This window comes from Megalobrama amblycephala, linkage group LG21 (genome assembly GCF_018812025.1).
Source record: "Megalobrama amblycephala isolate DHTTF-2021 linkage group LG21, ASM1881202v1, whole genome shotgun sequence".
Lineage (NCBI taxonomy): Eukaryota > Metazoa > Chordata > Actinopteri > Cypriniformes > Xenocyprididae > Megalobrama > Megalobrama amblycephala.
This window is the reverse complement of record NC_063064.1, coordinates 21,209,685-21,236,198: the sequence shown is the minus strand read 5'-3', so window position 1 is coordinate 21,236,198 and position 26,514 is coordinate 21,209,685. Positions and strand designations below refer to the sequence as shown.

At 36.2% G+C, this 26,514-nt stretch overlaps 2 protein-coding genes across 6 annotated transcripts in view; both read right to left on the bottom strand.

Annotated features, from left to right (window-relative positions):
- ndrg3a (ndrg family member 3a) overlaps nucleotides 1–7,201 on the bottom strand; it is a 50,285-nt gene extending 43,084 nt beyond the window's left edge. The window contains exon 1 of one of the 2 annotated variants that reach the window (XM_048172381.1): nucleotides 7,034–7,201. The gene's annotated coding sequence lies outside the window, so the exon portion shown is untranslated. The remainder of the gene's footprint in view (nucleotides 1–7,033) is intronic. The other variant, XM_048172382.1, reaches the window with a different exon arrangement.
- A 1,263-nt stretch (nucleotides 7,202–8,464) lies between these two features.
- Nucleotides 8,465–26,156, bottom strand: phf20a (PHD finger protein 20, a). Of its 4 annotated transcripts, none has more exons than XM_048173135.1 (17): nucleotides 26,008–26,156; nucleotides 23,221–23,318; nucleotides 22,948–23,119; nucleotides 21,717–21,801; nucleotides 18,843–18,919; nucleotides 18,240–18,750; nucleotides 15,505–15,561; nucleotides 15,264–15,416; nucleotides 15,124–15,174; nucleotides 14,288–14,698; nucleotides 14,080–14,178; nucleotides 13,459–13,640; nucleotides 12,851–12,950; nucleotides 12,454–12,658; nucleotides 11,085–11,457; nucleotides 9,563–9,716; nucleotides 8,465–9,448 (listed from the first exon to the last, which is right to left on the bottom strand). In XM_048173135.1, the coding sequence occupies exons 1-17, from the start codon at nucleotides 26,050–26,052 to the stop codon at nucleotides 9,306–9,308; spliced, it is 2,916 nt and encodes a 971-aa protein (XP_048029092.1). In that variant the 5' UTR covers nucleotides 26,053–26,156; the 3' UTR covers nucleotides 8,465–9,305. The 4 variants fall into 4 exon arrangements, with proteins under 4 accessions (XP_048029092.1, XP_048029094.1, XP_048029093.1 ...); XM_048173137.1 differs by having other exon boundaries at nucleotides 23,262–23,318; nucleotides 26,008–26,026; XM_048173136.1 differs by lacking the exon at nucleotides 23,221–23,318 and having other exon boundaries at nucleotides 26,008–26,139.
- Between the last annotated feature and the right edge of the window lie 358 nt (nucleotides 26,157–26,514).

Here is a 26,514-nt window from a genome sequence, read left to right as displayed (position 1 = left end):
CTCTAAATAAATAAAACACTAAAAACCAAAATCAACCATTTTAAATTACAAAAGTGAGTTTAGCCATTATAATGTGCAGTATGGAAAATGAATTTAAGGCGCGTTCACACCAAAAATGATAAATCTAAAAATAACTATAACGATAACTATATTAGTGTTCTGCTTATTATAAGCGCACTGCAGTTTTGTCTTCTGACACTTTAAGAGCTCTTTAAATAAGGATGGATTGTGATTGGCTGTCAATGTTTTTATTGTTTATCAGCAGAAAAAAAAAAAAACATTCTGAAAGGGATACCAATGATATAGTTTCTCTGTGCCGTAATCGTTATTTTTGTGTTGTGGACCTTGCTATTCTTTTATATTTACACCATGTCTATGCCGGACACGAGCGGCACAACACGACGCATCAAAAGACAACAGAACCCATTTTAATCAGTGATATTGTCTACACTGGATGCGGTGCGACATGACAACAAATTCCCGACAGTAAACGGATTTCCCGTTCTATTTCTGACGTAGTCCAAGTGCTTTGCAACGGCCGCTTTGACGCGTTTAGTGTAGACACAGTGTTAGAATGATTTTTGGATTTATCATTATCATCTTTGGTGTTATTAACAGTGTTATAAATTATTAGTGTTTTTAGAGATTAACATTAAGTCAGCATTCGATTATGGCAAAGATAATCTAAATGCAAAAATAGGGGAAATGAGCATGTTGATGTATTGTGCAGAAGGCCTACCCTAGTAAAAAGCAGAATTATTTAGTCAGGTTTATTAGGGGACATCATATGTGACATCAAAACAATCCTATCACAGTGTTTTGCACAAAGCTTCAGAGGCTTTGTAGGGATGTGACTGAATTCTTGGAAACTACAGCCTCAGTTTTTGTACTGAAAACATGAGGATTTAAAGACTAAATTACACTATGAGACTAAAGCCTTCAAACAAGCAGATGGTCAAATTTTATTTCAGATCTAAGACATACTGTGCACATATATAATTCACATTCCATATTTACGTCTTATCTCAAAAATGAGGTAATAGATAATCGACAAGGTAATCACTCTTAAGGGCGCCAGATCCCCCAGAGATGCACAAAGCAAAACATGTGGTGCATTAAACGGATGTCAACAAATTAATCTGGTTTGATAAATGACAGAAAATAAATTTACAACCTGTCCAGACAAGGTGTGAGCTGGGTAAATGACTTATGGCTCACAGAGCCATAAATAAAATCTAAACGTGTGGCATGTGGAGCCTGGGCTAAATGTATTTAAGAGAACCTGCATTAGCACAGTCTAAAGGGAAATCCCACCGTCTGACTTCAGCAGGGCCAGGGGAAGTGCTCTGAGTCAGATTTCATCTCAACAACATTCTATGACTCTTTACTTCTACCCTAAATGTACCTAATATCCTTAGAGTCAATGTATTATGCATTTTCCTTTGGAAATCTGATGTATTTCAGAGAGGCTGCCACCATCTATGCTTGAAAAATGATCTGAATGGCTAAATTCTAAATATGCAAACTGTGTTTTATTTAAATGCCTTCAGAAGGTCTTTGACTGATGTGTTTATTTGTATTTCAGACTTAAACAGGATATTCAAGAAGACAAAAGTACACTGTAAAAAAGAACTGTTGGTTTAACTTAAAGTTACCTGGTTGCCTTAAAATTGAGTTCACTGAAATTAAAAATTTGAGTTAATTCAATGAAGGCGATTGATTTAATCAACAGAAACTCGAAATAGTATGTTATCTGAACCACATTAATTATCTAAGTTGATTTGACAAAAGAAAAAATGTTGTGATACAAATCATGAAAATAATTGTTTACAGTGTAGGGTGAGACTTGCTTTTGTTCATCAGGAGAGGATTGGATTAGATTTCCAAAATTAAAAACAGGTTCATGTTTGATCATATACACTAACACTCAAAAATTGTTTAAGATTTTTGTAATGTTTGGGATATTATGATTTTTTTTAAATGTTTTTTGAAAAATCTCTACTGTTCACCAAGGCTGCATTTATTTAATCAAAAATACAGTAATGACAACAGTAATATTGTTAAATATTATTACAGTTTAAAAGAATTATTTTTTATTGCAATATATTTTATAATGTAATATATTCCCTGAAGGCAAAGCTGAATTCTTATAAACAATTATTCCAGTCTTCAGTGTCACATGATTCTTCAGAAATAATTCTGATATGCTGATTTGGTTCTAAAAAATATCATGTTGAAATATTATATTATATTATATTTAATCTTTTCTATTTAATTTAATTTGAAATCTTTTGTAATATTATAAAATGTCTTTACTGTCACGCTTGATCAATTCAATGCTTGCAAATCTTACTGACTCCAAACTTTTAAACTGTAGTATATTTTACATTGTTTATTATTAATAACACACTAGGCATTTCAGGGTAAAAAGCTAAAGAGACACTGATCCGTTTCATTGAGGCTCATGCAAAAAATTTTGCAAAAGCAGAATACCGTTGTTCTTACAAAAGGATTGTTATATATATTTTGCTTTTAAGAGCCCTGAGTCCTTAGGGATCCAGTGCAAACTACTGCTCAAGATTAAAATTCAAGAGCTGCATAAAGATACACTGAGCAAATAAAATAAGTGATGTGATCTGAAAAAGTGCTGGGTCAGTGTGAAATCTGATGATCATTTTGATGGAATAGACTGAGACATCTCAGCAGGCCAGCCTGATATTGAGCCATCAGGCAGAAGCACAGCTGTCAAGGTGAAAATGGGAGGAGGGAACGATGGGAGACAGAAAAAACATGGCACAAAACCAAAGACACAGGTTTAGTGGGCTGGCCACGGTCCAGGACAACCACATGAAACCCACAAGGCCCGTGCGACAGGTCAGAGAGAATGACCTTTAATGTTAATTAGACAAAGATCGAATTGGTGAAATTGATTAAAAAAGCTCAGAGATTCAGCACCGGGATGATTCGCCTTTTGTAGGTCAGATATTAGATGGGTTTGAGCTGATTAACAAGGTGCACATCTGAAAATGAGAAAAAAATCAAGTGCACCACATAGCAACAGCAGAATCTACAAATTAAGGTCACAGGAAACTCTCACAAATCTTCATGCTAACAATGGCCGCCATATGCCAGAACCAGTTTCACAACGTCTCTGACTATAATAAAGGTTAAAACGGGGAGAAAGCAGTAAAATACAACAGATCCACTGAAAGCCCTTAAAATCCCTCTACTGAATCACTAAACAAAAATCAGACATTTGATGTTTGTATCCTCCACTCTCTCTCCCCACTAGACTGCACTTAAAGAAGCACACTCACGGGAACAAACGCTCCAGAGCAACATATTCACCATTCGCTATGCAGCAATTACACTATACAAACAACCAACTTGCTTTTCAGTAAACCTTTGTCTGTAAGGTTACATTAAATCACTACCTATAACCTTGCAAAATAAAACCAGTTTATTTTGAAACCAATTAAAAAAATTAATTGAATAATTTTAAGGCAAAACAGTAGCAAAGTTTTACTACGATTTTGTTTGAAAGACCCTGGAATATATGTACATTACCATTCAATAGTTTGGGGTTGGTAAAATAACGTTTTCAAAGAAAATTTGTTATGCTCAACAAGGCTGAATTCATTTAATCAAAATACAGTAAAATATTATTACAACTTAAAGGTGCCCTAGAACCAGTTTTTACAAGATGTAATACAAGTCTAAGGTGTCCCCTGAATGTGTCTGTGAAGTTTCAGATCAAAATACCCCATAGATTTTTTTTAATTAATTTTTTTAACTGCTTATTTTGGGGCATCATTAACTATGCACCGATTCAGGCTGCGGCCCCTTTAAATCACTGTTACGTAACAGTCGGTGTTATGTTGAGATTCACATGTTTTTCGGAGGTCTTTTAAACAAATGAGATTTACATAAGAAGGAGGAAGCAATGGAGTTTGAAACTCAATGTATGTCATTTCCATGTACTGAACTCTTGTAATTCAACTATGCCAAGGTAAATTCAATATTTGATTCTAGGGCACCTTTAAAATAGCAGTTTTCTATGTTATTATATTTTGAACTCTTTAATGTCACATGATCCTTCAGAAATCATTCTAATATGCTGATTTGGTGCTCAAGAAACATTTCTTATCATTATCAATGTTGAAAACGTTGCTTTTGTGGAAAACATGATACATTTTTTCTGGATTCTTGGATGAATAGAAAGTTCAAAATAACAGCATTTGAATTTTTTGTAACATTATGCATGTCTTTTTTGATCAATTTAATGAATCATTAAAAATATTAAAATAAAAGTATTAATTTCCTTTAAAAAAATCTTACTGACCTCAAACTTTTAAACTGTACTGTAAATACCATAGTATATGGAAATGGTATCATTCTGTATCACAAAGCTTATAAAAGTTAGATTTTTTGCTAAAAATGGCATTTACATGAAACAAACATACTTCACCAAATATCTTAGATATTAGTTAAATACTGCGAAGAAAAAATATTTACATTAAAGCCAGTTTTATGTGGTAAATTATGTCTGGTGAAGCATAATTTTAGTTCAAATAGCGCATTAAGTATTACAGAGTGTCCCTTTGTTTTTGCAGTCTTGCAAGTTCCTGCAGTGAGGGACGGTCTGGAGGACCAGCTTGGAATCTGTCCACATCCCAAACTCAACAGCCTGACAACTGTGATATTGCTCCACCTGCAGCAGGTGCTTTACAGAGGATGCTATGAGGGAGAGTCGAAATGCACTGCTTAGTTTATTTAAAGGAATAGCAGTATGAGCCTTGTATGGCAAAGTGCTGCATTAAGATTCTTCAAAATGTAATAAATATATAAAAGCATATGGGTTTGGATCAACATGTGGTTGACTAAATAATGACAGAATTTTTGGATGAACTGTCCCTTATACTGTGGCCCGGTTTCACAGACAGAGTTTAGATTAAGTCAGGATTAGGCCTTTACTCAATTAGGGCATTTAAGTAGCTTTAATAAATGTTCCTAAGACAAAAACATAACTGGTGTAAATCTTGAGACAAAACAATGGCACTGATGTATTTTAAGATATTTCAGTGCAAGATGCTTTCACTTAAAACATGCATTTTAATCTGGGACTAGGCTGCCTTGTCTGCGAAATCATGGGTACATGTATTAGCACTAACTCTGCTGTACACACTGATACATGCCTCATCTGTCACTAACACACACACACACACACACCCCAAAATATGATATTTTACATTCAGATAAGATCTGACACATTCAGAACAGCCAGTTTAAGATGAAGTGTCTTCTTTTTTTCTCCCTATAGCACTATGGGCTATACTCATTGGCCCTCGTGCTGGTCTACAGTCCTGATAAGAAGGGTTATTGAGATTGTGAGCACACTCAATTGAACCGAGCATAGCTTAATTAAAGCTTGCAGCTCCCAAGAGTCCCAGGATTCCCTGACATCTATCTATCTCTACATGCCAACCTGCAGGAACAGACAAAATTGCTCTCTCTTGCTCGCTCTGCATATACAAAAAGATGTTTAAATCTTGAATTAATGATTTTCACTGATTATACATCTTTTAAAATAAGGGAAAATTAAAACAGAGAAAACGTACAGTGTAACGACAGTAAAATGAGTTAAAGCATTCACTGCAAAGTCAGAAATCAGAATAAAAATAGATTATATTCTTCTAAATTCACATAAGTGCACCATTCCTGTGTGATTCACTTGTTATTTTGTGGTTTTAATGATCTAAAAAAATGGGTTAACTCAGTCACAAACTTATCATAGACAATAAAAGACAGGTAAACTGGATAACTTGCTTTGCACATGCAATTATGGATGTTTATGATTATTAAGACCTAACAAAATCTGAAATTTCCCATATGGAATGCCCGTTAGTGTGCACTGTGCAGGGCAGAAAGTTTCATTGGATTTCTATGGAAAAGTACAAGCTCATCTCAAACAGCAGCAGAAATTTCTGTTAAAGCTTTGTCTTGAACATAAATGATTAACAGAAATACTGTGTACTTAAACAACAAACAACGTTTCAATGTAGGTACGACAAACAGATTCCAGCAAAAAGACTTTGAGGGATTTTTGGAGTCCTGTGTTGATGATAACAACAGGTTAGTGTTGTTTGTTTATTGTGTCAACAGTGTGTAGTTTTCTGTCTGAGTGTGCTAAACAGCACACCTGCGAGCACATGGAGTTCACATCTCCAGCACTGCGACCTTCCCATGAGCAGGTGACCGAGGACAATGTCATTTGTGTCATGCCGGAAGTTGTCTCACATATAATTGAAACTAGCCCAAAATCCATCACTTTACAGTACGTCTTTAATATATCGGCGTCCTTCGAGAAGTCCTAATATACTGAGATTTTTTTATATAGGAATTTTACATTTATAGGTTAAAATTAAGAAAGAAAACTTAGAAAAAAATCAAAGTTAGACCGACGTAAATAATTTAGCCGTAGACAAATTAAGATACACTACGACGACAGTAGCATTTTTTCATTTAAACAGTTATATATATATGTGTGTGTATACATATTGTAGACAAAGAAAAATCATATTCAAGACCATGTAGGATGCAGCTGGCCCTCGTTATCTAACGTTATACGAGAAGAACCATCTATGAAAACTATGAAACATCTGCAGCGACGAATGGACTAAAATACACTGACTGAATTACAACCCATTACATCTAGTGAGGTACAAAGTTTCTATTTTTGGCGACAAAACCCAACATACTCGGTGAGATAAGAGGAAAAATCGATTTATAATAAATCAAAATGTTCGTGTTTTTTCTCTTCAGTCTTCTTCAGCGGCTGTTGTGATGGAAATGACGTTATTGTGGCTCCCAGCAGTTTAAAAACATGGAGCCATTTTAAATGGATTTACATTAGTCGCTGTGGAGAAGATGACCAACACTATCACGCTAAATTATGTCATAATTCCCGTCAGTTTTGTTCATATTCATATAACAATCGCACTAGTTCAGTTCTAAAATTAGGCATTTAACTCACCAATCAGTCTTGAGGAATACTTGGATCTGACTAAGGAAAAATCCCCCACAAAGATGTTGAGTGAACAGAGACTGGTGGAAGGGCTCGTCGTCCGCACGTTTCTCCGCTCGCAGTCTCTGCCAGCCGTGTTTTGATGTCACTCGGTGGGCGGGGCCTTCTGGGCTACCCACATTACACTCAACGCGTCTGGAAGACCCCCTCATACGCGATTTATCGCCCCCGTGAGGTTATCTATGATATCATGTCACGTCTTTATCGACAGTTACGTCTTTTTCTTTGGTTCGCTAATTTTTCTACTACAGAAAATCACCAGCAGACCACTTATACTACATATGCATACAAAGTGCTTTTATTGTAACTGTCTCCAGTTTCAACAGCTGGGCAACAACAAGCGAATCTTCATCATAATGCAGTATATATAGGGAGAATACTGTTTTCCACTAATACAGTATTGAAAAGACATGTGAATAAATAATGACAGAATTTTATTCATATGTTCACCAAGATAATAGCTAATATGCATAGATTTAAATTTTAGAATTGCAATACTGAAATGCATTCAGAATGAGAAATTCAGTATTTCCAGTTTCTGCTTTTAGACAAACAGTCATGTGGTTCAGTCTTTGTTAAAGGATTAGTTCACTTTCAAATTAAAATTTCCTGATAATTTACTCACCCCCCATGTCATCCAAGATGTTCATGTCTTTCTTTCTTCAGTCAAAAAGAAATTAAGGTTTTTGATGAAAACATTCCAGGATTTTTCTCCTTATAGTGGACTTTAATGGAGCCCAAACGGTTAAAGGTCAAAATTACAGTTTCAATGCAGCTTCAAAGGGCTTTAAACGATACCAGGCAAGAAATAAGGGTCTTATCTAGAGAAACCGTCACTCAAAAAAAAAAAAAAAACTAATTATAATTATATTAACTAATTAACTAATTATATACGTTTTAACAATAAATGCTCATCTTGAACTAGCTCTCTTCTTCTTCTCTATTAGAATTCCTGCAGTGTAGACGCTGCTAAGTGTATTACTGCCCTCCACAGGTAAAAGTTCGAACTAATTGTTATATACTTGCATTAGAATATTGTATATGACAATTTAATTCAAACTTTTACCTGTGGAGGGCAGTAATACACTTAGCAGCGTCTACACTGCTGGAATTCAAATAGAGAAGAAGAAGAGAGCTAGTTCAAGATGAGCATTTATGGTTAAAATATATACAATTTTAAAACTTTTTTTTAGAAAATGAGCGATGATTTCTCTAGATAAGACCACTATTTCTCGTCTGGGATCGCTCTAAACTGTAAATTTGACCTTCAACCGTTTGGGCTCCATTGAAGTCCACTATATGGAGAAAAATCCTGGAATGTTTTCATCAAAAACCTTAATTTCTTTTCGACTGGAGAAAGAAAGACATGAACATCTTGGATGACATGGGGTGAGTAAATTATCAGGAAATTTTAATTTGAAAGTGAACTAATCCTTTAATATACTAAACATTTTATGGGTAATCCATAATGAAGTGATGACACAGACCACATTACTGCACAAAGCTTAAAGGAATAGTAGAGTACAGAGGATTGTGGTAGTAATTATGAAATTCACAGTTGTTCAGAAATAAATATGCAATATTCAAAAAACATTTGAACTTTCTAAGCATTAGGTCCTTTAAATACAATGGAGCACATAAACAATTGTTTCATTGTGTACATTTTACTTCACACCCAGCTTGTTAAATAGAGGTTAATGGTTACTAGCCTTTGAACAGTGAAGGACTGATCCTTATTTTTACTATCCAATAGGCTTTTAGATTAAACATGAATAACTTTCTACCTTTTCTCTGAAAAAAAAAAAAAATCTGGTTATACATGTGTGGCGTTGACTTGCTTTATGACTAAGTGTAAAAATATTAAGAAATTGGTGCATGGCATGCTGTGCATTGTTAAATGACAAAGACAATGTCTTGTAAACCTTTCGGCAAACATACTTTTAAAGTATTTTGTTATAGGTTTCCTTTTGGTGAAACAAAGGATGAAAAGTATCTGGATCACATTTGCTGTGAAAGGATAGAGGAGGTGATAAAGTTTTGCAACATTCGGTCTCAATTCCAAGTCCACAGTCAGAATCACTGACTCTGTAACAAACAGTTTGTTCAGTTTCACATTGTTCTCAGTCTATTATTCTTTAGGCTCTTTGGTTTTGTGGCCCGGTATAGGAATGTATTAATCCGAGGTAGTCCTGTGATGATAGTAAAATATGCCCAGGCGCCCTCATGTGGCACAAGTCAGTGCGATCTGCTGCACCTTTCCCAGTTCATTCAGCAGCTGTTTGATGCTTTGCTTGAGTTCAGGCAGACGGTCCAATGGCTCTGGAGGCTCCAACTCACCCGTACAGTCCAGCCAGTTTTCAAGCACTGAAATAGGTAGAGTTTTGATTTATTATCTTTAATGTATACAAAACATAATACAAATCACCACATGAAAAATTGCAAAACATAAATCCAGCCCCCTGAAACCCTCTGGCGCACCATCAAGCTCCCTTTCGATGAAGTCCATCCTGTGAGTAACCTCTTCTTGTACAGTCTCGATATGTTCCAGCAGGTTGATCCTCCACTGCTGGGGCTGAGCTCCGCCCTTAACCCCGCCTCCATCACCACCTGCCTCAATCTTCTCTCCTACATCCTACAATGTCACATTCACTCATTACTTACATTGTAGCATTCAGTGTAATTAACGTTCAGTCACAAACAATATAAAACAGTCAGTCTAGACTGTTCAAAAGTTTGGAGTTGGCAAGATTTTTTTCATTGTTTTTGAAAGTCTCTAGGCTCACTAAGGCTACATTTATTTAATAAAAATACAGTAAAAACAGTAATGTCTTTAAATATTATTACAATTTAAAGGTGCCCTAGATTGTTTTTTTTACAAGATGTAATATAAGTCCTAGGTGTCCCCTGAATGTGTCTGTGAAGTTTCAGCTCAAAATGCCCCATAGATTTTTTTAAATTAATTTTTTTAGCTGCCTATTTTGGGGCATCATTAACTATGCACTGATTTTTTCAGCACGGCACCTTTAAGAGATGCGCTCCATCTGCCACACGAGCTCTCGACTATATTACGGTGCATTTACAAAGTTCACACAGCTAATATAACCCTCAAATGGATCTTTACAAGATGTTCGTCATGCATGCTGTATGCATGCTTCGAATTATGTGAGTAAAGTATTTATTTAGATGGTTACGTTTGATTCTGTGTGAGTTTGAGGCTATGCTCTGTGGCTAAAGCTAACATTACACACTGTTGGAGAGATTTATAAAGAAAGAAGTTGTGTTTATGCATTATACAGACTGCAAGTGTTTAAAAATGAAAATAGCAACGACTCTCGTCTCCGTGAATACAGTAAGAAACGATGGTAACTTTAACCACATTTAACAGTATATTAGCAACATGCTAATGAAACATTTAGAAAGACAATTTACAAATATCACTAAAATATCATGATATCATGGATCATGTCAGTTATTATTGCTCCATCTGCCATTTTTCGCTGTTGTTCTTGCTTGCTTACCTTGTCTGTGCACAGATCCAGCCGTTAATACTGCCTTTCCTTGTCTAATGCGTCGAATGGGCTGGCATTATGCAAATATTGGGGTCATACATATTAATGATCCCGACTGTTACGTAACAGTCGGTGTTATGTTGAGATCCGAGTGTTTTCCGGAAGTCTTTTAAACAAATGAGATTTACATAAGAAGGAGGAAACAATGGGGTTTGAAACTCAATGTATGTCTTTTCCATGTACTGAACTCTTGTTATTTAACTATGCCGAGGTAAATTCAAATTCTGATTCTAGGGCACCTTTAAAATAACTGTTTTCCAATTTAGATACATATCTAATAAATATATGTATTTCTATTCAAATTCACTTTTATATGTACTATTCCTTTAATAAAAATGTCAGCTCAATGTAGAATCAGACCTTTATGATAATTATATTTCACAGATCTGGACAGTGTTAATCACATAATATTAACCTCATATGACCCTCACCATCCTGTGGTTGAACAGCTGAGTACTAGATGTATTCAGTAGTGCTGGTTGGATCTCTCCATAATAGTGTTGTTCATTCTTCAGCACTCTCTCAGTGTTGTGAGATCGGTTTTCCAACAACGACTCAAACTGTGTCTTTAGCACCAGCCTCGGCTCCAATACTTGGTAGAGTGTTTGTGGCTTTTGGTAGCAGTGCTCACTGCTAATGTAGTCCTGGAAGGATGAAGACAAGGGCTCTTTACGTAAAATGGCTTCCGAGGATGCTGATGAAGAAACTGTTTTTGCGTCTGGAAGAGCCATGCTTTTCATCCTGGATTTCTCTGTAAGCTTCCACGGCTTCTGCCACAACTTGAGGTCTGGATGAGTCTGGCTCCTGCAGAAAAGTGTTATAACACTCTTAACATGTGGCATTTCTAACAGCATATGCCTTATTGGTTTAAACAGAGATAAAATGGCATCACTTAGGCCGCATTTACATTACATTGTTCAAGTGACCCAATTCCGATTTTTTCCTCCCATGTGGCACAGATCGGATATGACCCACAAACACGTAAGCATGGATTCCGACATTCTCAGATATTCCGATATTATCAGTTTCAGGCCTCGTTCATATGTGGAAATAAATCTGATATGAATCGGATACATGCATTTGCGCCTGCCATGTAAGCGGACAGATCGGATATTTCCCTGTCAATGCGAGTCGTACCTCACTGAAAAAGTGACGGTGGCAAATGACACCAGCTCAGGTGAACACCAACCGTGATCACATGACTCTTTTCAATGGCGCAATGGAGGACACAGGCTCAACCCAGTAGAGTAATGCTAAAGTTTTATGTCTTTTGAGCCTTTGGGGTGCAGGCAAAAATGAAGGGTTGTTACAGAAACAAAGCCGTATTTGAAGAAACTTCAGACGAGATGGGAAGGTGCGATTTTAAGAGCTTGTGGCTACAGTGTCAACGTAAAATCAAAAGCTTAAAAAGCAAGTACAGGGCGGTCAAAGACCACAACAACAAAGAGTGGTAATTAGCCGTATTATATTCCCATTCTACGAACAAACGGAAGGCATTTTAGGTGACGGGCCAACCTGCCGACCACCTGAGATACTAGATAGTTTCAGAGAAGAGGATTCCTTGTTGTCACTGGACTGCGAAGAGCCAGGGTGTGAGAACATTAACGTTACAGGTTAGAAAAAGTGATTATTTATTATTTTGTTAGTCTATAACATTAGATACAAGGGTGTAATGTGTAATGACCACGCTATCATTAAGTGTATATTGTAAAAGAAGATGTAAGCTGGTCATCAAAAAATCTGATATAATCAACAAATCGGAATTGGGCATCAAGAACTGCGGTGTAAATGTGGCCTTACTGTAGCACGCTGATTTTGAGCTGCAGGCCATTGAGGACTTCCACCACATGCTGAACGTCCCCTAACAGCTGATGAGTGGCTGCGATCTTCTTGCCGTTCTGATGGGAGTAGTTCTCTAAAAAAGAGAGGCCGTACATATGGCCGGTGCTAAGCCAGTCCCTGTCATACCAGTACCGCAGGCTCTGTCTCTGACCTCTGGTCTGCCCTAGATACACACAAACAAATGCTCTGGTAAGCCAAAATTAGCTTAAAACAGCAGAAAATTCCCTAATTTCCCAGCAGGAGAAAGGGGAATTGACAAAATGTTGAGTCAAACTACTCAAACTGCCACTCATCCTGATGACTGCATTAGGGTTTAGTTCAGAATTCAACACTAAAACATGCATCACTTTCAAACCTGGGGAATCCCGGCAAATGAAGCAAGAGTATCGTTCTGGAACGTTCTCTTCCAGGAGGCCCATACAGGTTCCATGCTGCCAGTATAGACACTCTTCACACTGAGATGAAAGAGAAAAGGCAACCAATGTGATTGTTGTTAATAGTGATCATTTTTACAGCCAAATCTTCTACTGATATATACATTACCGTTCAAATGTTTAGGGTCGGTACATTTTTTTAATGTTTCTGAAAGAAGTCTCTTGTGCTCACCAAGGCATTTATTAAAATACAGTAAAAACAGTAATATTATGAAATATTATTACATTACATTTCTATTTTAATGTATTTTAAATTGTAATTTATTAATGTGATGTCAAAGCTGTATTTTCAGTATTACATGATCCTTCAGAAATCATTCTAATATGCAGATTTGGTGCTCAAGAAACATTTCTTTTTTTTCTTTGATGAATAAAAACATTTATTTGAAATTGAAATCTTTTGTAACATTATAAATGTCTTTACTGTCATCTTTGGTGAATTTAATGCATCCTTGTTGAATATAAGTATTAATTTCTTTACTGACCCCAAACGTTTGAATGATACTGTACAGGCCAAATTAAGGGTCACCTGTAACATGAAGTCATTTTCCTCTTCCGCTTCACACACACAGCGGACAGTTTCCTGACTTCCTGTAGTCGAGGCAACAGAGCTACAGCTGAGAGGTGAGGCGATGACATCCAGATCTGCCCCCATTTCATCTTCACTCCACCCACAGCTGTCAGAGGACCAATCAGAAATGCTATCCTCATCTGGAAACATATTACAAAACATGACCTGAATTATGAGGAAAAAACTTAAGATAATAAACAATTGCAAAAATCTATGTATAAACTCTAAAAAAACATTAAGATGTAAACGAAACCTTCACAGCTGAAAATAATAACTGAACATATAAATTGACAGGAAGGGGACGAAGCAGAGCAAAATGTTTTTTTTCTTTCTTAAATTATAAAACGCAAGATTTTTTGCATAGCATGTGACATAATCTAGTATTATTATGAGATTATATAATATAATTTACACTTCTATAATTTATATTTCTGCTTTTATTATAATTTGCTGTAACGGACAGATTTTAGACTTGCAGTTACAGTTGTTGTGCACAGAAATAAACATTTACCATCACTCAAAAATCAACTCTTTAATAACTGATTGCATTATCTGTAAATAAATTCTGCTTTTCGTTACCTGATGTGGTTTTTTTCATCTTTTTCTTTTCCTTCAACTTTATACGCAGGAAGTCTCCAGTCTGTTTCTCTTTCAGCTTGTCACGTTCTTTCACACTTTCTACAGAAGGCAAAAAACAAAGCTCAGTTAAATCATGTCATGTATTAAAAACTATTAATCCAACATGCTTTCTGTGAAATACTATATAAATCTTATCCATCAGCCATACCCATTTCCATAAATCTCCTCTCTCTTTCCTTGTTGAAGTATCTATGCGAGTTGCTGTCTAGCTGATTCTCTCTGGTCTTGTCCTTCAGTGAAGGCCATCGTTGGTAATTCTGTGCACTGACAACAGGGGGCGCAAGAGAGCGTCTCTTCACAGTCACCTGTGCACACTCATGTGATGTAATGCACCTCTTCTTAGAGCCATCCTGATTATTAAGTGCGGTCTGTTTGTCCATTGCCCTGATCTGGTCCAGTTCCATCAGACGATCATCTCCATGGTAGTATTTCATATGATAGTGCAGGAGTTTTGCTTTGCGGAAAGACTTTGTACAGCCAGGAGCACTGCATTTATATAGATTATGGTCCAAGTTGATAGAGAGCACTGGTGGCGGTTGGTTTCTGATTACTCTGTATACTGCGATAAATAGATTTTACATTCATTGTCACTCATTCAAGATCGTTCTGATGATTCATGATTCAGTGAATCTCTTTATTAAGGGATAGTTCATCCAAAAATGAAAATTCTGTCATCATTTACTCACCCTCGAGTTGTTCCAAACCTGTATGCATTTCTTTCTTTTGCTGAACACAAAAGAAGATATTGTGAAGAATACATGTAACCAAACAGTTGATGGGACCCCAATGACTTCCATAGTATTTTTTTTTTTCCATACTACAGAAGTCAATAGGGTCAATCAACTGTTTGGTTACCCATATCTTCTTTTGTGTTCAGTAAAAGAAAGAAATTCATACAGGTTTGGAACAACTTGAGGGTGAGTAAATGATGACAGAATTTTCATTTTTGGGTGAACTATCCCTTTAGTTGTAATCATTACTCACATGGTTCTCTGCTGAAACGGTTGGGGTTGTGGTAGGCTTGTTTTCTCACTGCTACATTTAAAAAAAAAACATTGATTATAATGAACCAGGTCTTATTTGAGTAAATATGTGTTTTACAGATGTGGTGGGTGGAATCTCACCTGTAGGCTTAAAGGTTTCTGATTGGCACTGAGCCTTAGGTACTTCTGTGTCATTGGACGGTTGTGTCAGACATGAAGGGTCTGGTCCTTTTCCTTGAGTTCTCTGATTGGTGGATGCGCATATGGGCTTGGAATCAGTATGAAAACTTTTTTCTGGAGGAAAGAGATGATGGAATGATAAGGAAATCTACCATTATGGCACTAGTAAACACATTTTTATGCAACATTAAAGTAGTCAAACCTGAATCAGTCTTGCTTTTTTTGGAGCTCCTTCGTGCCATTGATAGTCTCCTCTTCCCTAGAGAAAATAAACTTAAATTTTTAAATAACATTAACATAAATAAAGCCTCACCAAATAATAGGGCTGCACAAATTGATTTTTTTCTGATAACTGCATTTGCGATTTATAATGCAATTGTAAAATTTTAAAACTTGAGTATTTAAAGAAAAGGCTGTCTTAATTTCTTCATGTTCAAACATTAAACCATCATTTTATGTCAGTGGAAAACTGCAGAGAGCTCTTAAAGGATTAGTTCACTTTCAAATAAAATTTTCCTGATAATTTACTCACCCCCATATCATCCAAGATGTCCATGTCCTTCTTTCTTCAGTCAAAAAGAAATTAAGGTTTTTGAGGAAAACATTCCAGGATTATTCTCCTTATAGTGGACTTCAATGGACTCCACTGTTGAAGGTCAAAATTACAGTTTCAGTGCAGCTTCAAAGGGCTTTAAACGATAACAGACGAGGAATAAGGGTCTTATCTAGCGAAACGATCGTTAATTTTCGAAAAAATGTAAATGTATATGCTTTGTATAAACAAATGATCGCCTTCCAAGTGGTTTCGCCAAAGACCGCACTTTCGCATTCTTCAAAAAGCTTATGCTGTATGTCCTACGCCTTCCCGAACGAGGGAATAGGGAAGGCGTAGGACATACAGCATAAGCTTTTTGAAGAATACGAAAGTGCGGTCTTGGCTGAAACACTTCGCGATCATTTGTTTACATAAAGAAACTTTTTTGAAAATGACCGATCGTTTCGCTAGATAAGACCCTTATTCCTCGTCTGGTATTGTTCAAAGCCCTTTGAAGCTGCACTGAAACTGTAATTTTGACCTTCAACAGTGGAGTCCATTGAAGTCCACTATAAGGAGAATAATCCTGGAATGTTTTCCTCAAAAACCTTAATTTCTTTTTGACTGAAGAAAGAAGGACATGGACATCTTGGATGATATGGGGGTGAGTAAATTATCAGGAAAATTTTATTTGAAAGTGAACTAATCCTTTAAAGCTCTTTTGTTGAAAACAGCCAGTTTATAAGCACTTCTCATTACAAGTTTGAGAAAATGGTTGGTGCATTTTTGGTTCCCAAATGTACGTTATAAGCAACCCAAACCAAGAGCAGATGCAGAGATGAGTTTGTGTGGAGCAGCATTTACTGCAAATCAAGCCACTTTGAGATGACAAAACCACCGGATCATAAGATGCTCACATGTTTGAAAAACACACGCCTATATTGCGATTTAAATTTTATTTTGATTAATTGTGCAGCTCCCTATCTGTCAGTCAAGTTTGACGTTATGTTGATGACTGACAAATGGGGACTCACTTGGGATCCCCAATCACCTCTGAGTTTTATAAAAACGGCCAGTGGTATTGGTGAGTGGAATTTGCATGGCAAGCCAACCCCCGTACATAAGGGTCTATAAGATGGTGGCTTGCATCCACTCATTCAGAAATTTGCTTCGGTGCCTTTGAGGGTTGGGCTCAACAACTGGCTCATTCTAGCTAACACTCGAGATCTGCTGTGCAAACACAGGGACCTAGTGCTCTAGGTCAACTGGGAAAAGAGCAAACTCTCCCCCGTGCAGAGTATCTCTTTTCTCAGTATGGAGTTAGACTCGGTCTAGAGTCGGTGCTGAAATGCCTGAATATGTCCAGGGGGGAAACACCAGTTCCACTGAAATATTTTCAGAGGCTCCTGGGGCACATGGCATCCAAGGTAATGCCACTTGCTTTGATGATTATGAGACCTTTTAATGCATATGAGGACTTTCACAGCCGAGTACTGAGATGGGCATAGCGCATGGCACACTCCGTGTGACCATCACACTGATCTGTTGCCAAACTTTCAGCCTTTGGTCAGACCTTGCCCTTCTATGGGCCAGAGTGCCCTAGGAACAAGTGTCCAGGCACGCTGTTGTCACAACAGATGCCTCCAGAATGGGCTGGGAAACTGTATGCAAAGGGCACGTAGACTCAGGCTCCTGGACGGGACCTCGACTGCAGTGGCATATCAACTGCCTAGAGCATGGGTCTTCAACCCTGCTCCTGGGGACCCACTGTCCTGCAGAGTTTAGCTCCAAACCAATCAAACACACCTGAACCAGCTAATCAAGCTCTTCAGGATCACTTGAAAATCACAGGCAGGTGTGGTGAAGCAGGTTGGAAATAAACTTTGCAGGACAGTAGGTCCCCAGGAACAAGGTTGAAGACCTCTGGCCTAGAGTTTGCAGTGCTTCTCGCCCTGCACCGGTTTCGGTCGTTGCTTCAGGGCGGCCAACATGCTCTCACGACAGCTCATGCTACTGGGAGAATGGATACTCCATCCCCAGGTGGTCCAGCTGATCTGGAGTCGATGCAGGGATGCACAGGTAGACCTGTTTGCTTCCCAGGAATCCTCCCATAGTATCTACCATCACTTAAGCTAGAGCCCCCTCTACTATGCGCACTTATGCAAATAATGATGGTTTCAAACATGTTTCCCAAATGTTCCCCTTGCTATTGGTCAGTCAAATAGATAGCCCCACCCCAAACTCACACCATTGTTTTAGCCTTGTTCTGTTCTCAAACAAACAGAACAATGTTTTAATACTGCCACAGAAACACAGTGTTTATACTTTTCAGGGAAAACAACATACAAATCACTTGCATACATTCAAGCAAATAACTTTGAATAGTTTAACTTTGTACTTACTTCTTATTCGCTGCCTCCGTGACTTTTTGTCATGAGGAAGACCTTGTCCTTTGATTTCCTCCTCTTTTTGTTCCAGGACTTCTGCTTCCTCTGTCTCATTTCTCTTTACCATCCCCTCATTAAAGTTCACGCCCAAATCAAACACCACAGAGTCCTCCATTTTCACCCTGGCCTTCTCTTCTCTCTCCTCAGGCCCCGAGCCCCTCTTCAGAAATAACTTACTGTAGTTGTGCTGCCCTATTTGCTCCAAGACTCTCTCTCCCTCTGCATTTTCCTCCTTTATGCTTTTATTTTCCACATCAAGGCATTTCCCATTCCCATTGCTTTTCTTCTGTTCACCTTCCTCTCCATCCAAGACCGGGTTCTCATCCTCCTCTTCCTCAGGAACACGGTCGGTCTGTCCTACTGCTTGTTTATCATCGCTGATTTCATTCTCCTCCATTTTCTTGTCCTTTACTGTCTTTTTTACCATAGACTTCTCTCCATTTTTGTCAGCTAGTTTCTTTCTACTCTAATTGGAGAGAATGAGAGAATGAGTAAAAGAAGAGAAGGCCAAAATAGGTACTGAAATAGAGATGAATAGGATACAAATACAAAATGAACCTCTTTGGTGAAGGGCTTCACATGGATTCCTTTGACTGTTTGGATGACACCATCATAGAACTTAACAGTGTAGGATGCTGCAGGATAATTTTGTACATTTGAATCACATATGAAACATAACATTTCAATTTGAAGAAGAATCTGTTCATGTAACATTTGTTTCATGCAATATATACAGTGCACAGTATACATGAGTACACCCTCTCTGAACAAATACAAAATATGTATTTTCTTTATGATCACTAATACAATTCATGGAAAGATGGCAAAACTAAAATGTATTAAACATATACATAATAGAAACTGATAAATATATGTCATTAATAGTCATAAAATAAGTAAATTAGCCAATTTTGTTTAAATGAAGGATTGCAGAAATGAGTAGCTACACCTTATTTTTAATTCAACAAATGTATAATATTCTAGTACTTAGTATGCCCTCCATAATTTTGGATATACTGCTCTGACCCTTCTTGGCACGGAGTGTACAAGTTCATGACAAACTGTCACATCTGTCCTGTTTAACTCCTGGATGAGCTCCTTAAATGCCCTGATCTTTAATGGGGAGTGTTGCTCAACTCGTCTCTACAGAATCCCCCACAGGCGCTCAAGAGTGTTAAGATTGAGTGCAATACATGTCCACAAAAGGTTTTTCAGCTTGGGAGAATGCATATCATTGTCATGTTGAAAAATGCCCAACAATGCAGGGAATGAGGACAGGGTAACATCTTCTGTTTCAAGTTTGTGTATTAAATTCAGGGCTCTGAACCGGTTCAAGGAACGGAAAACCGGAAACGAACGAAATTTTGACCGGAATGTAACCAGAAACGGAAACTAAATCAAATTTAATCGTTCTGAACAGAAACGCTAATTTGAAATGTCCATTAACCGGTTAATAACGTTATTTTATCGTTCCGTTTAATATTTTGATTTGGTAGTCAACCAATCACGAATTAAAATAGTACAGCCTACCGTCAAGTATTAGGCCTACATTTAAGTGAAAATGAATGTCAAGTAATATGCAGCTTGTTGTGCGCTTTGAAACCAGCGGAAATTGCAGGACAATTTTCAACGTCACATCACGCGTCTGCAGTGCTTCTGTGAACGGAGAAAACTAGGCCTACCTACATAACACATATAAAATAAAAGGGAATATTTAGGCCTATAGGCTACGTGAAATATTTCACTTAAATAATTTGGGTCTACAGATTAACAAAACGAAAGTGGTTATTTGTGGCGCACTCCAAAGATCTAGAAAAGGAAACGGACATTCTGCTTACTTTCGTTATTTGAGTGTCTTTTGTAAATGTATGAATGATGTCTTAATTTTACCTGTATGACCATAAATTATGGAGACAGTTTACTGTCTTATAGAAGGAAAACAAATCCAGCGGTCGCGCCGGCGCCTCACGCCTCACGCCTCACGATTTTCTTGCATTGCTTACTTGATATCGCAGCCTGTTAAATATTAAAATAAAATACAAATCAACCAAACGTTACACTGCTCAATTCAATTCTGTAATACAATCTGCCGTTTACCCCCCATGACCACCGCCTCACTGTGCTGTTATATGTGAAGGATGATGTTTTACGTCGATAAAGTGAGTGAAGTAGGCTACAAAGCTCATATAATAAATAGTTTAGCATTCGTCTCGAAAATTAAAACATTCGATTCGTGCCGAATGAGAAAGGTAGGCTACAGATTCACTTTAAATTAATTCGTTTTGCATCTTATTTCCAATAAATAAACCTGTTTTGGCTTGACGTTTATAGCCTGAATAGTCCAACTGTTAACTTTGGATGTTTTGTTGTGGAGTATAGGCTAAGTGGATAGGTAAAATAATATAGGACAGTTTTGTTCATAATTTATGTTTACAAACATTATAAAGAAAGCGTTAAAATATCGATTCTGCTCGGAGCGGAACGATTGAATTTTTTTTCGTTTTTAAGCCCTGATTAAATTACACCGTGGTGTGGGAATTCATGACAGCATTGATAAAGCACAACTCCCTCACACCTTTAGCACTCATAGATCCCTATATAAGATCTTTACTACCACTGAACTTTACTGTGGGAACCAGGCACTTCTCACTGTACTCCTCCTCTAGCAACACCATAACATTTTGGATGCTGTTAATTCCAAAATGATTGATTTGGTCTCATGAGACCAAAGTATTGATTCCCAGAATCTATATTTTGTAAATATGGGCTTTCGAAATGGATAACTGACTTCATTGTGCTTTGGCTACAGGTAGTTCCAGTGAGAACAACAACCATGCATGTCATTTCTGCAGGCTGCATCTTACTCTGTGAGATAAACAGTCACTCTTTTCATAGCTTTTACTGGCTCTGAGACACTTGCTTGGTTTTCTCCTGCTCTTTGTATAGCAAAAAAATCCCTCATCACTAAATGAAAGCTTAAAATGAAATAAAATTAAAAAAAAATTTAAAAAGTCTCCTGACAGTTCTCTCCCAAGTGGTTCCATTGTTGTCAGCATTAAGTCTGAGAATGATTCAGTGGGCTATGTAACACTTTTAATTGTGAAGACATTACTTCTCTTTCGTTTTGGTTCAACATACATACCTGTTGATCAAACATTGCCTTAAACTTACACCAGAACATTTTTATTTTATTTTATTTAGTAACTTTTAGGAGGGTGTTTTACACAACATTTTATCACCTTGATAAGAAAATCTTATTTTCTTGAGTAATTTTGACATGTTTCTTTGGTAATTGATAAAGCAGACTTGCTGGAACATTATATCTCTAAAGAACCCTAACATGTCTTCTAAGTAATTGAGTAATTGCTGACTTTCAGAAGTTTCAGAGGGGGTGTACTCATTTATGCTGTGCACTGTACATCAACAGCTTACCATCTTTATTGACAGCCAAGACTTTAGCTGGATAAAATCGACAATCAGACCAACTTGCAAGAACTTTGTCATTCACATGAAATCCCTGCCAAAAATTATAAATGAAAACATAATTCATTAATTTGCATTTTACAATGATTTTAAATGTGGCTCAACAAATCAGTATTTAGGGTCAAATTATCTAATTTTAGGAGCATTATTGACCTTGACACATAGGCAAGTGGGTCTGCAGAGGTCATATGTATCATATAATTTCCTGCCTTTTTCTGCATGTTAGCTGCACCACAAAACTAATATAAACAAATATTAATAAGCAGTGAAGAAGTTATAATATACACTACTGTTCAAAAGGTTTTTTTTTTTTTTAAATAAATTAACACTTTTATTCAGCAAGGATGCATTAAACTGATCAAAAGTGACAGTAAAGATATTTATAATGTTACAAAAGATCTCAAATTTAAATAAATGCTTTATTTTGAATGTTGTATTCATCAGAGAATCCTGAAAAAGGTATCATGGTCCACCAAAATATTAAGCAGCAAAACTTTAAACATTGATAATAATAAGAAATTTTTCTTGAGCAGCAAATCAGCATTTTAGAATGATTTCTGAAGGATCATGTGACACTGCAAATTACATTTTAAAATATCTTAGAAATGGAAAACAGTTGTTATATTGTAATATTATTTCACAATATTACAGTTTTTACTGTATTTTTTTTTATCAATGCAGCCTTGATGAGCATAAGAGACCTCTTTCAAAAACATTAAAAAATCTTATGACGCCAAACTTTCAAATGGTAGTTTTGAAAGTTTCTAAGATATAATTTTCTAAGAAAATATAATAAAGGATTATGCTAAACTTCTTTACAGCATTTTCTTTTCAAAAGATCAAATATGATCAAAAGATTTAAGGCAGAAATTAAAAACATGTTCATCACAGAAGATGTGTACTCAAGCCATTGTAAGTATGAACTGCACTTTCAATGTATCCAATGAATGAACAGTTAGTTATTACCAGCTGGACAAGTATCTGTAAAGTATATTTGTGTAGATTGGTTGATACACAGCAAGATTTGCTTTTGTGATCCACACAGTAATAATCAGTTGAAATAGCAAGAGGACTGATGCAGCATCACTTTCACATCCCACTGAACAGATTTATACATTAGGCTGATCCTAGATTAGCTTTCATATACTTGGATTTTTAAGGAGCACAGTCTGTGACTCACAGGGATAAAGTTGTCTTCCTGCCGTCCCTCTCTCCTCAGCTGAACCCTCTCCATGGGCCTCAGATACGGACTGGCCCAGTCAAACCACTCGTCATAGCGATGGCTCCACTGGCGATAGTGGATTAAGACTTTCTCATCCTCATAATCAATCTTCTCGATGTTGGCAGCATACCTGGGAGTGAAATCACATACAGACAGCTTTCTATAAAAAGAAGTGATAAAAATGCTAAAAAAAAAAAAAAAAAAAAGTGTTTTTAAAAGAATGGCACTTGCCAGTTCTTCAGACTGTCCCGTGCTTCAAGAGCAGCGCCCACCTCAAAAGTAATTCCTCGCCTGTTAGGAGGTGTTTTGCTCATATTGTCAGCAAATACCTAATATGAAAGTGTCACATTTCAGTAACTGCCCAGTGATGATTACATTACATAGATCATTCTCAATACAGGGGCTGGGTTAATATCGATTTCTCAATTTAATCGATTCTCATTTTGAAGAATGGATATTGATTCTTAAATCCCATTTATTTATCTTTCAGTCTGAGTCTATGCTGTTTTCAGTTGATTAATAAAGTGTTTTAGCGTACCTCCAATCCAATCAATCGCAATAAGCTTTGTTACTTCTGATATGAAAAAAGGTTCAAGTTCAAGTTACGGAAAAAAACGAAACTGGCGCCGCGTTCGTTCCGTAAGTAGAATAGGGAAGGCGTAGAACATTCTGCGTAAGCGTTATGAAGAATGCGGAAGCGGAAGGTACGTTCAATGCGATATTTTGTTTATAAAGCATAAACGGTTGTATTTTTTTCGAAAATGACCGATCGATTCGCTAGATAAGACCCTTATTATTCATCTGGTATCGTTTAAAGCCCTTGAAGCTGCACTGAAACTGTAATTTTGACCTTCAATCTGTTGGTAGCCATTGAAATCCACTGTAAGGAGAAAAATCCTGGAATGTTTTCCTCAAAATCTTCATTTCTTTTCGACTGACGAAAGAAAGACATGTTGGATGACATGGGGGTGAGTAAATTTATCAGGAAAAGTGTATTTAAAAGTGGACTAATCCTTTAAAAATGTATTATTATAACATTATTATAAAAACCTTACAGTGATGTACCAACTGGGATGTACAGTTTATAGCATTAGCTGAGAGATATTTTTTCCTTGAGGAAATTTGCCATGTATTGTACCTAATAGTCCCCAATTAATCGATATTGAATCAAAATCGAATCATGAAGTTTGTGTCAATGTCCAGCCCTACTCAATACTGTTTTTAGTAGACTATAGCTAACATGAGAGAGAAATTAAGCCTAAAAAAAGTAGTAAAAGAGATTAAATAATACCTTTTCCAATAAATATAAGTAACAAATACTTATAACAGTAGCTGACACTCTGAACTGTATCACAGCAATAGTTTTGGCAGGAAAACAATTATTGTATGTATTGTCACAGCTTGCTAGAATCACATATCAGGGTCACTGATTACTGACACTATTGCACTGTTTTGTAACAAATTTAGTAATAAGTATTTAAAAATGAGCAATATTTTGTTACAGTATTTATTACATATTTTTAATGTTAATTAATAAAAATACAACTGTCCAGGTAACTTTATTTTAAGGTGACATAGTTACGTTACTACATGTGCTTACTATAGTAATAACAGTAAATTATGCACAACTACAAGTAACTAACCCTAAACCAAATCCTATATTAATTTCATAGTTAATTATTACTTCTCAGTACTTATTTGAATAAGTACAACGTAACTACGTCGCTTTAAAATAAAGTGTAATGACTGTTCATTATTAGTTCATGTCAGGTCCATTATATTAACAAAGTATTTTTGATTTTAATAATGTATTAGTAAATGTTGAAATTAACTTTAACAAAGATTAATAAATGCTTAATAAACGTATTTATCATTGTTACTTCATTTTAACTAATCTATGTTAACGAAAGAAACATTATTGTGAAGTGTTACCAAGATTTTAATTTTTATTGCTACAAATATGCATTACCATTCATATTATTAAAATCGTTTAAATGAATAAGACCTAATAATTAAATTAATAACTGTTTAAATGATTAGGTTTACAAACTTAAGCAATTAATTTAAAAGAAAAAAAATCACAAAATTTATTGTTTTGACTTTTGAAAGCCATGATATTCAATCATTTCTTTTTATAGGTCTATCAAAGCAATAGCGAAATCTTTCCCAGTACTCCCTGGAACACGGATCATCACTGATCTACAGTATTTGACTTAGAAACAGTGTAGGTGCACAGAATCCAGGTCATGGCATCATGCCACTAAACACACTGCGAACAACAGACTTAACTCAATTATCAATAGCTTACTTAACTAAGCCTCTTATTTCTATATGTAACTTTTATGTTAAGTTTAGATTCAACATTCCGTTTATCTTAATAAAACGTTAGGAACAGGATATTACATAGATCTATCAAAATATGTTACAATTTAAATTATGAATGTTACCAAATAAATCATATAAATCATAACATATATTACAAAACACAAAAAACATACTAATTTATTTACTCTTGTCTGATTAGTCATATAAGTGAGTGATTAACTGTGATTTATCAGGGGCCCCTAAGTGCCTGACAATGACAATGGAAACAATAGAGATGCCATATATTCCAATACTACACTACATGGCTGCTTATTATTCCCAGATCATAGATTTCTGCCTGTCTATAGCCAAAAGCAGACAGAGGATATCATTTAAGACCATTTGAAATAGTACAGAACCATTTTCATCTTAGTGAAAACACAAGCAGACATTAACTTCCTGACTGATCCACACCCTCCAAGAGAATAATGACATGGATAGTAATGGGCGAGTACATCGCCACTCCCACAAATACAAGCTGTAGATTACAACATGCATCTATCAGTGCACGTTACGACATTTATTTAATTTCATTACCTAAAATCTGCAATTAGAGGTTCAGTTTTCTAAAACAGCATCTTTAAACATTCCGTACTCGAGCAAAGTCTTGCCACTGCGAAAACAGTATTATATAATGCTATAAATATCAGTTACCTGCAGTGATATCCGTCTCTTTAAGTATAAAGGCGCGTCGTGCATCTATTAAAGCGTCTTTTATTGTAACCACGTTGGGCGCGAGACGCACTTACTCTTTTCCAATGTGTTCCACAGACTACCGGTATGAACAATACCAGAACTGCGCATGCGTCAAGAAGACTTCGCGTCTGGTAACATTATTGTGATTGACAAGGACGTTTTAATACACCACAGTTCAAAAGTTTGCGGTCATTAAATAAAAAAGCAATTAATACATTAAATTGGTCAAAAGTAACAGCAAAGACATTTATAATGTTACTTATAAGAGATTACTATTTGAAATAAATGCAGTTTTTTTATTATTTCTATTCATTCAGAGAATCTTGGAAAAAAATATCAGGTTCCCACAAAAATATTATGCAGCACAACTGTCATATTAGAATAATTTCTGAAAGATCATGTGACACTGATAACTGGATTAATGGCTGCTGAAAATTCAGCTTTGCCATCACAGGAAAAAAAAGT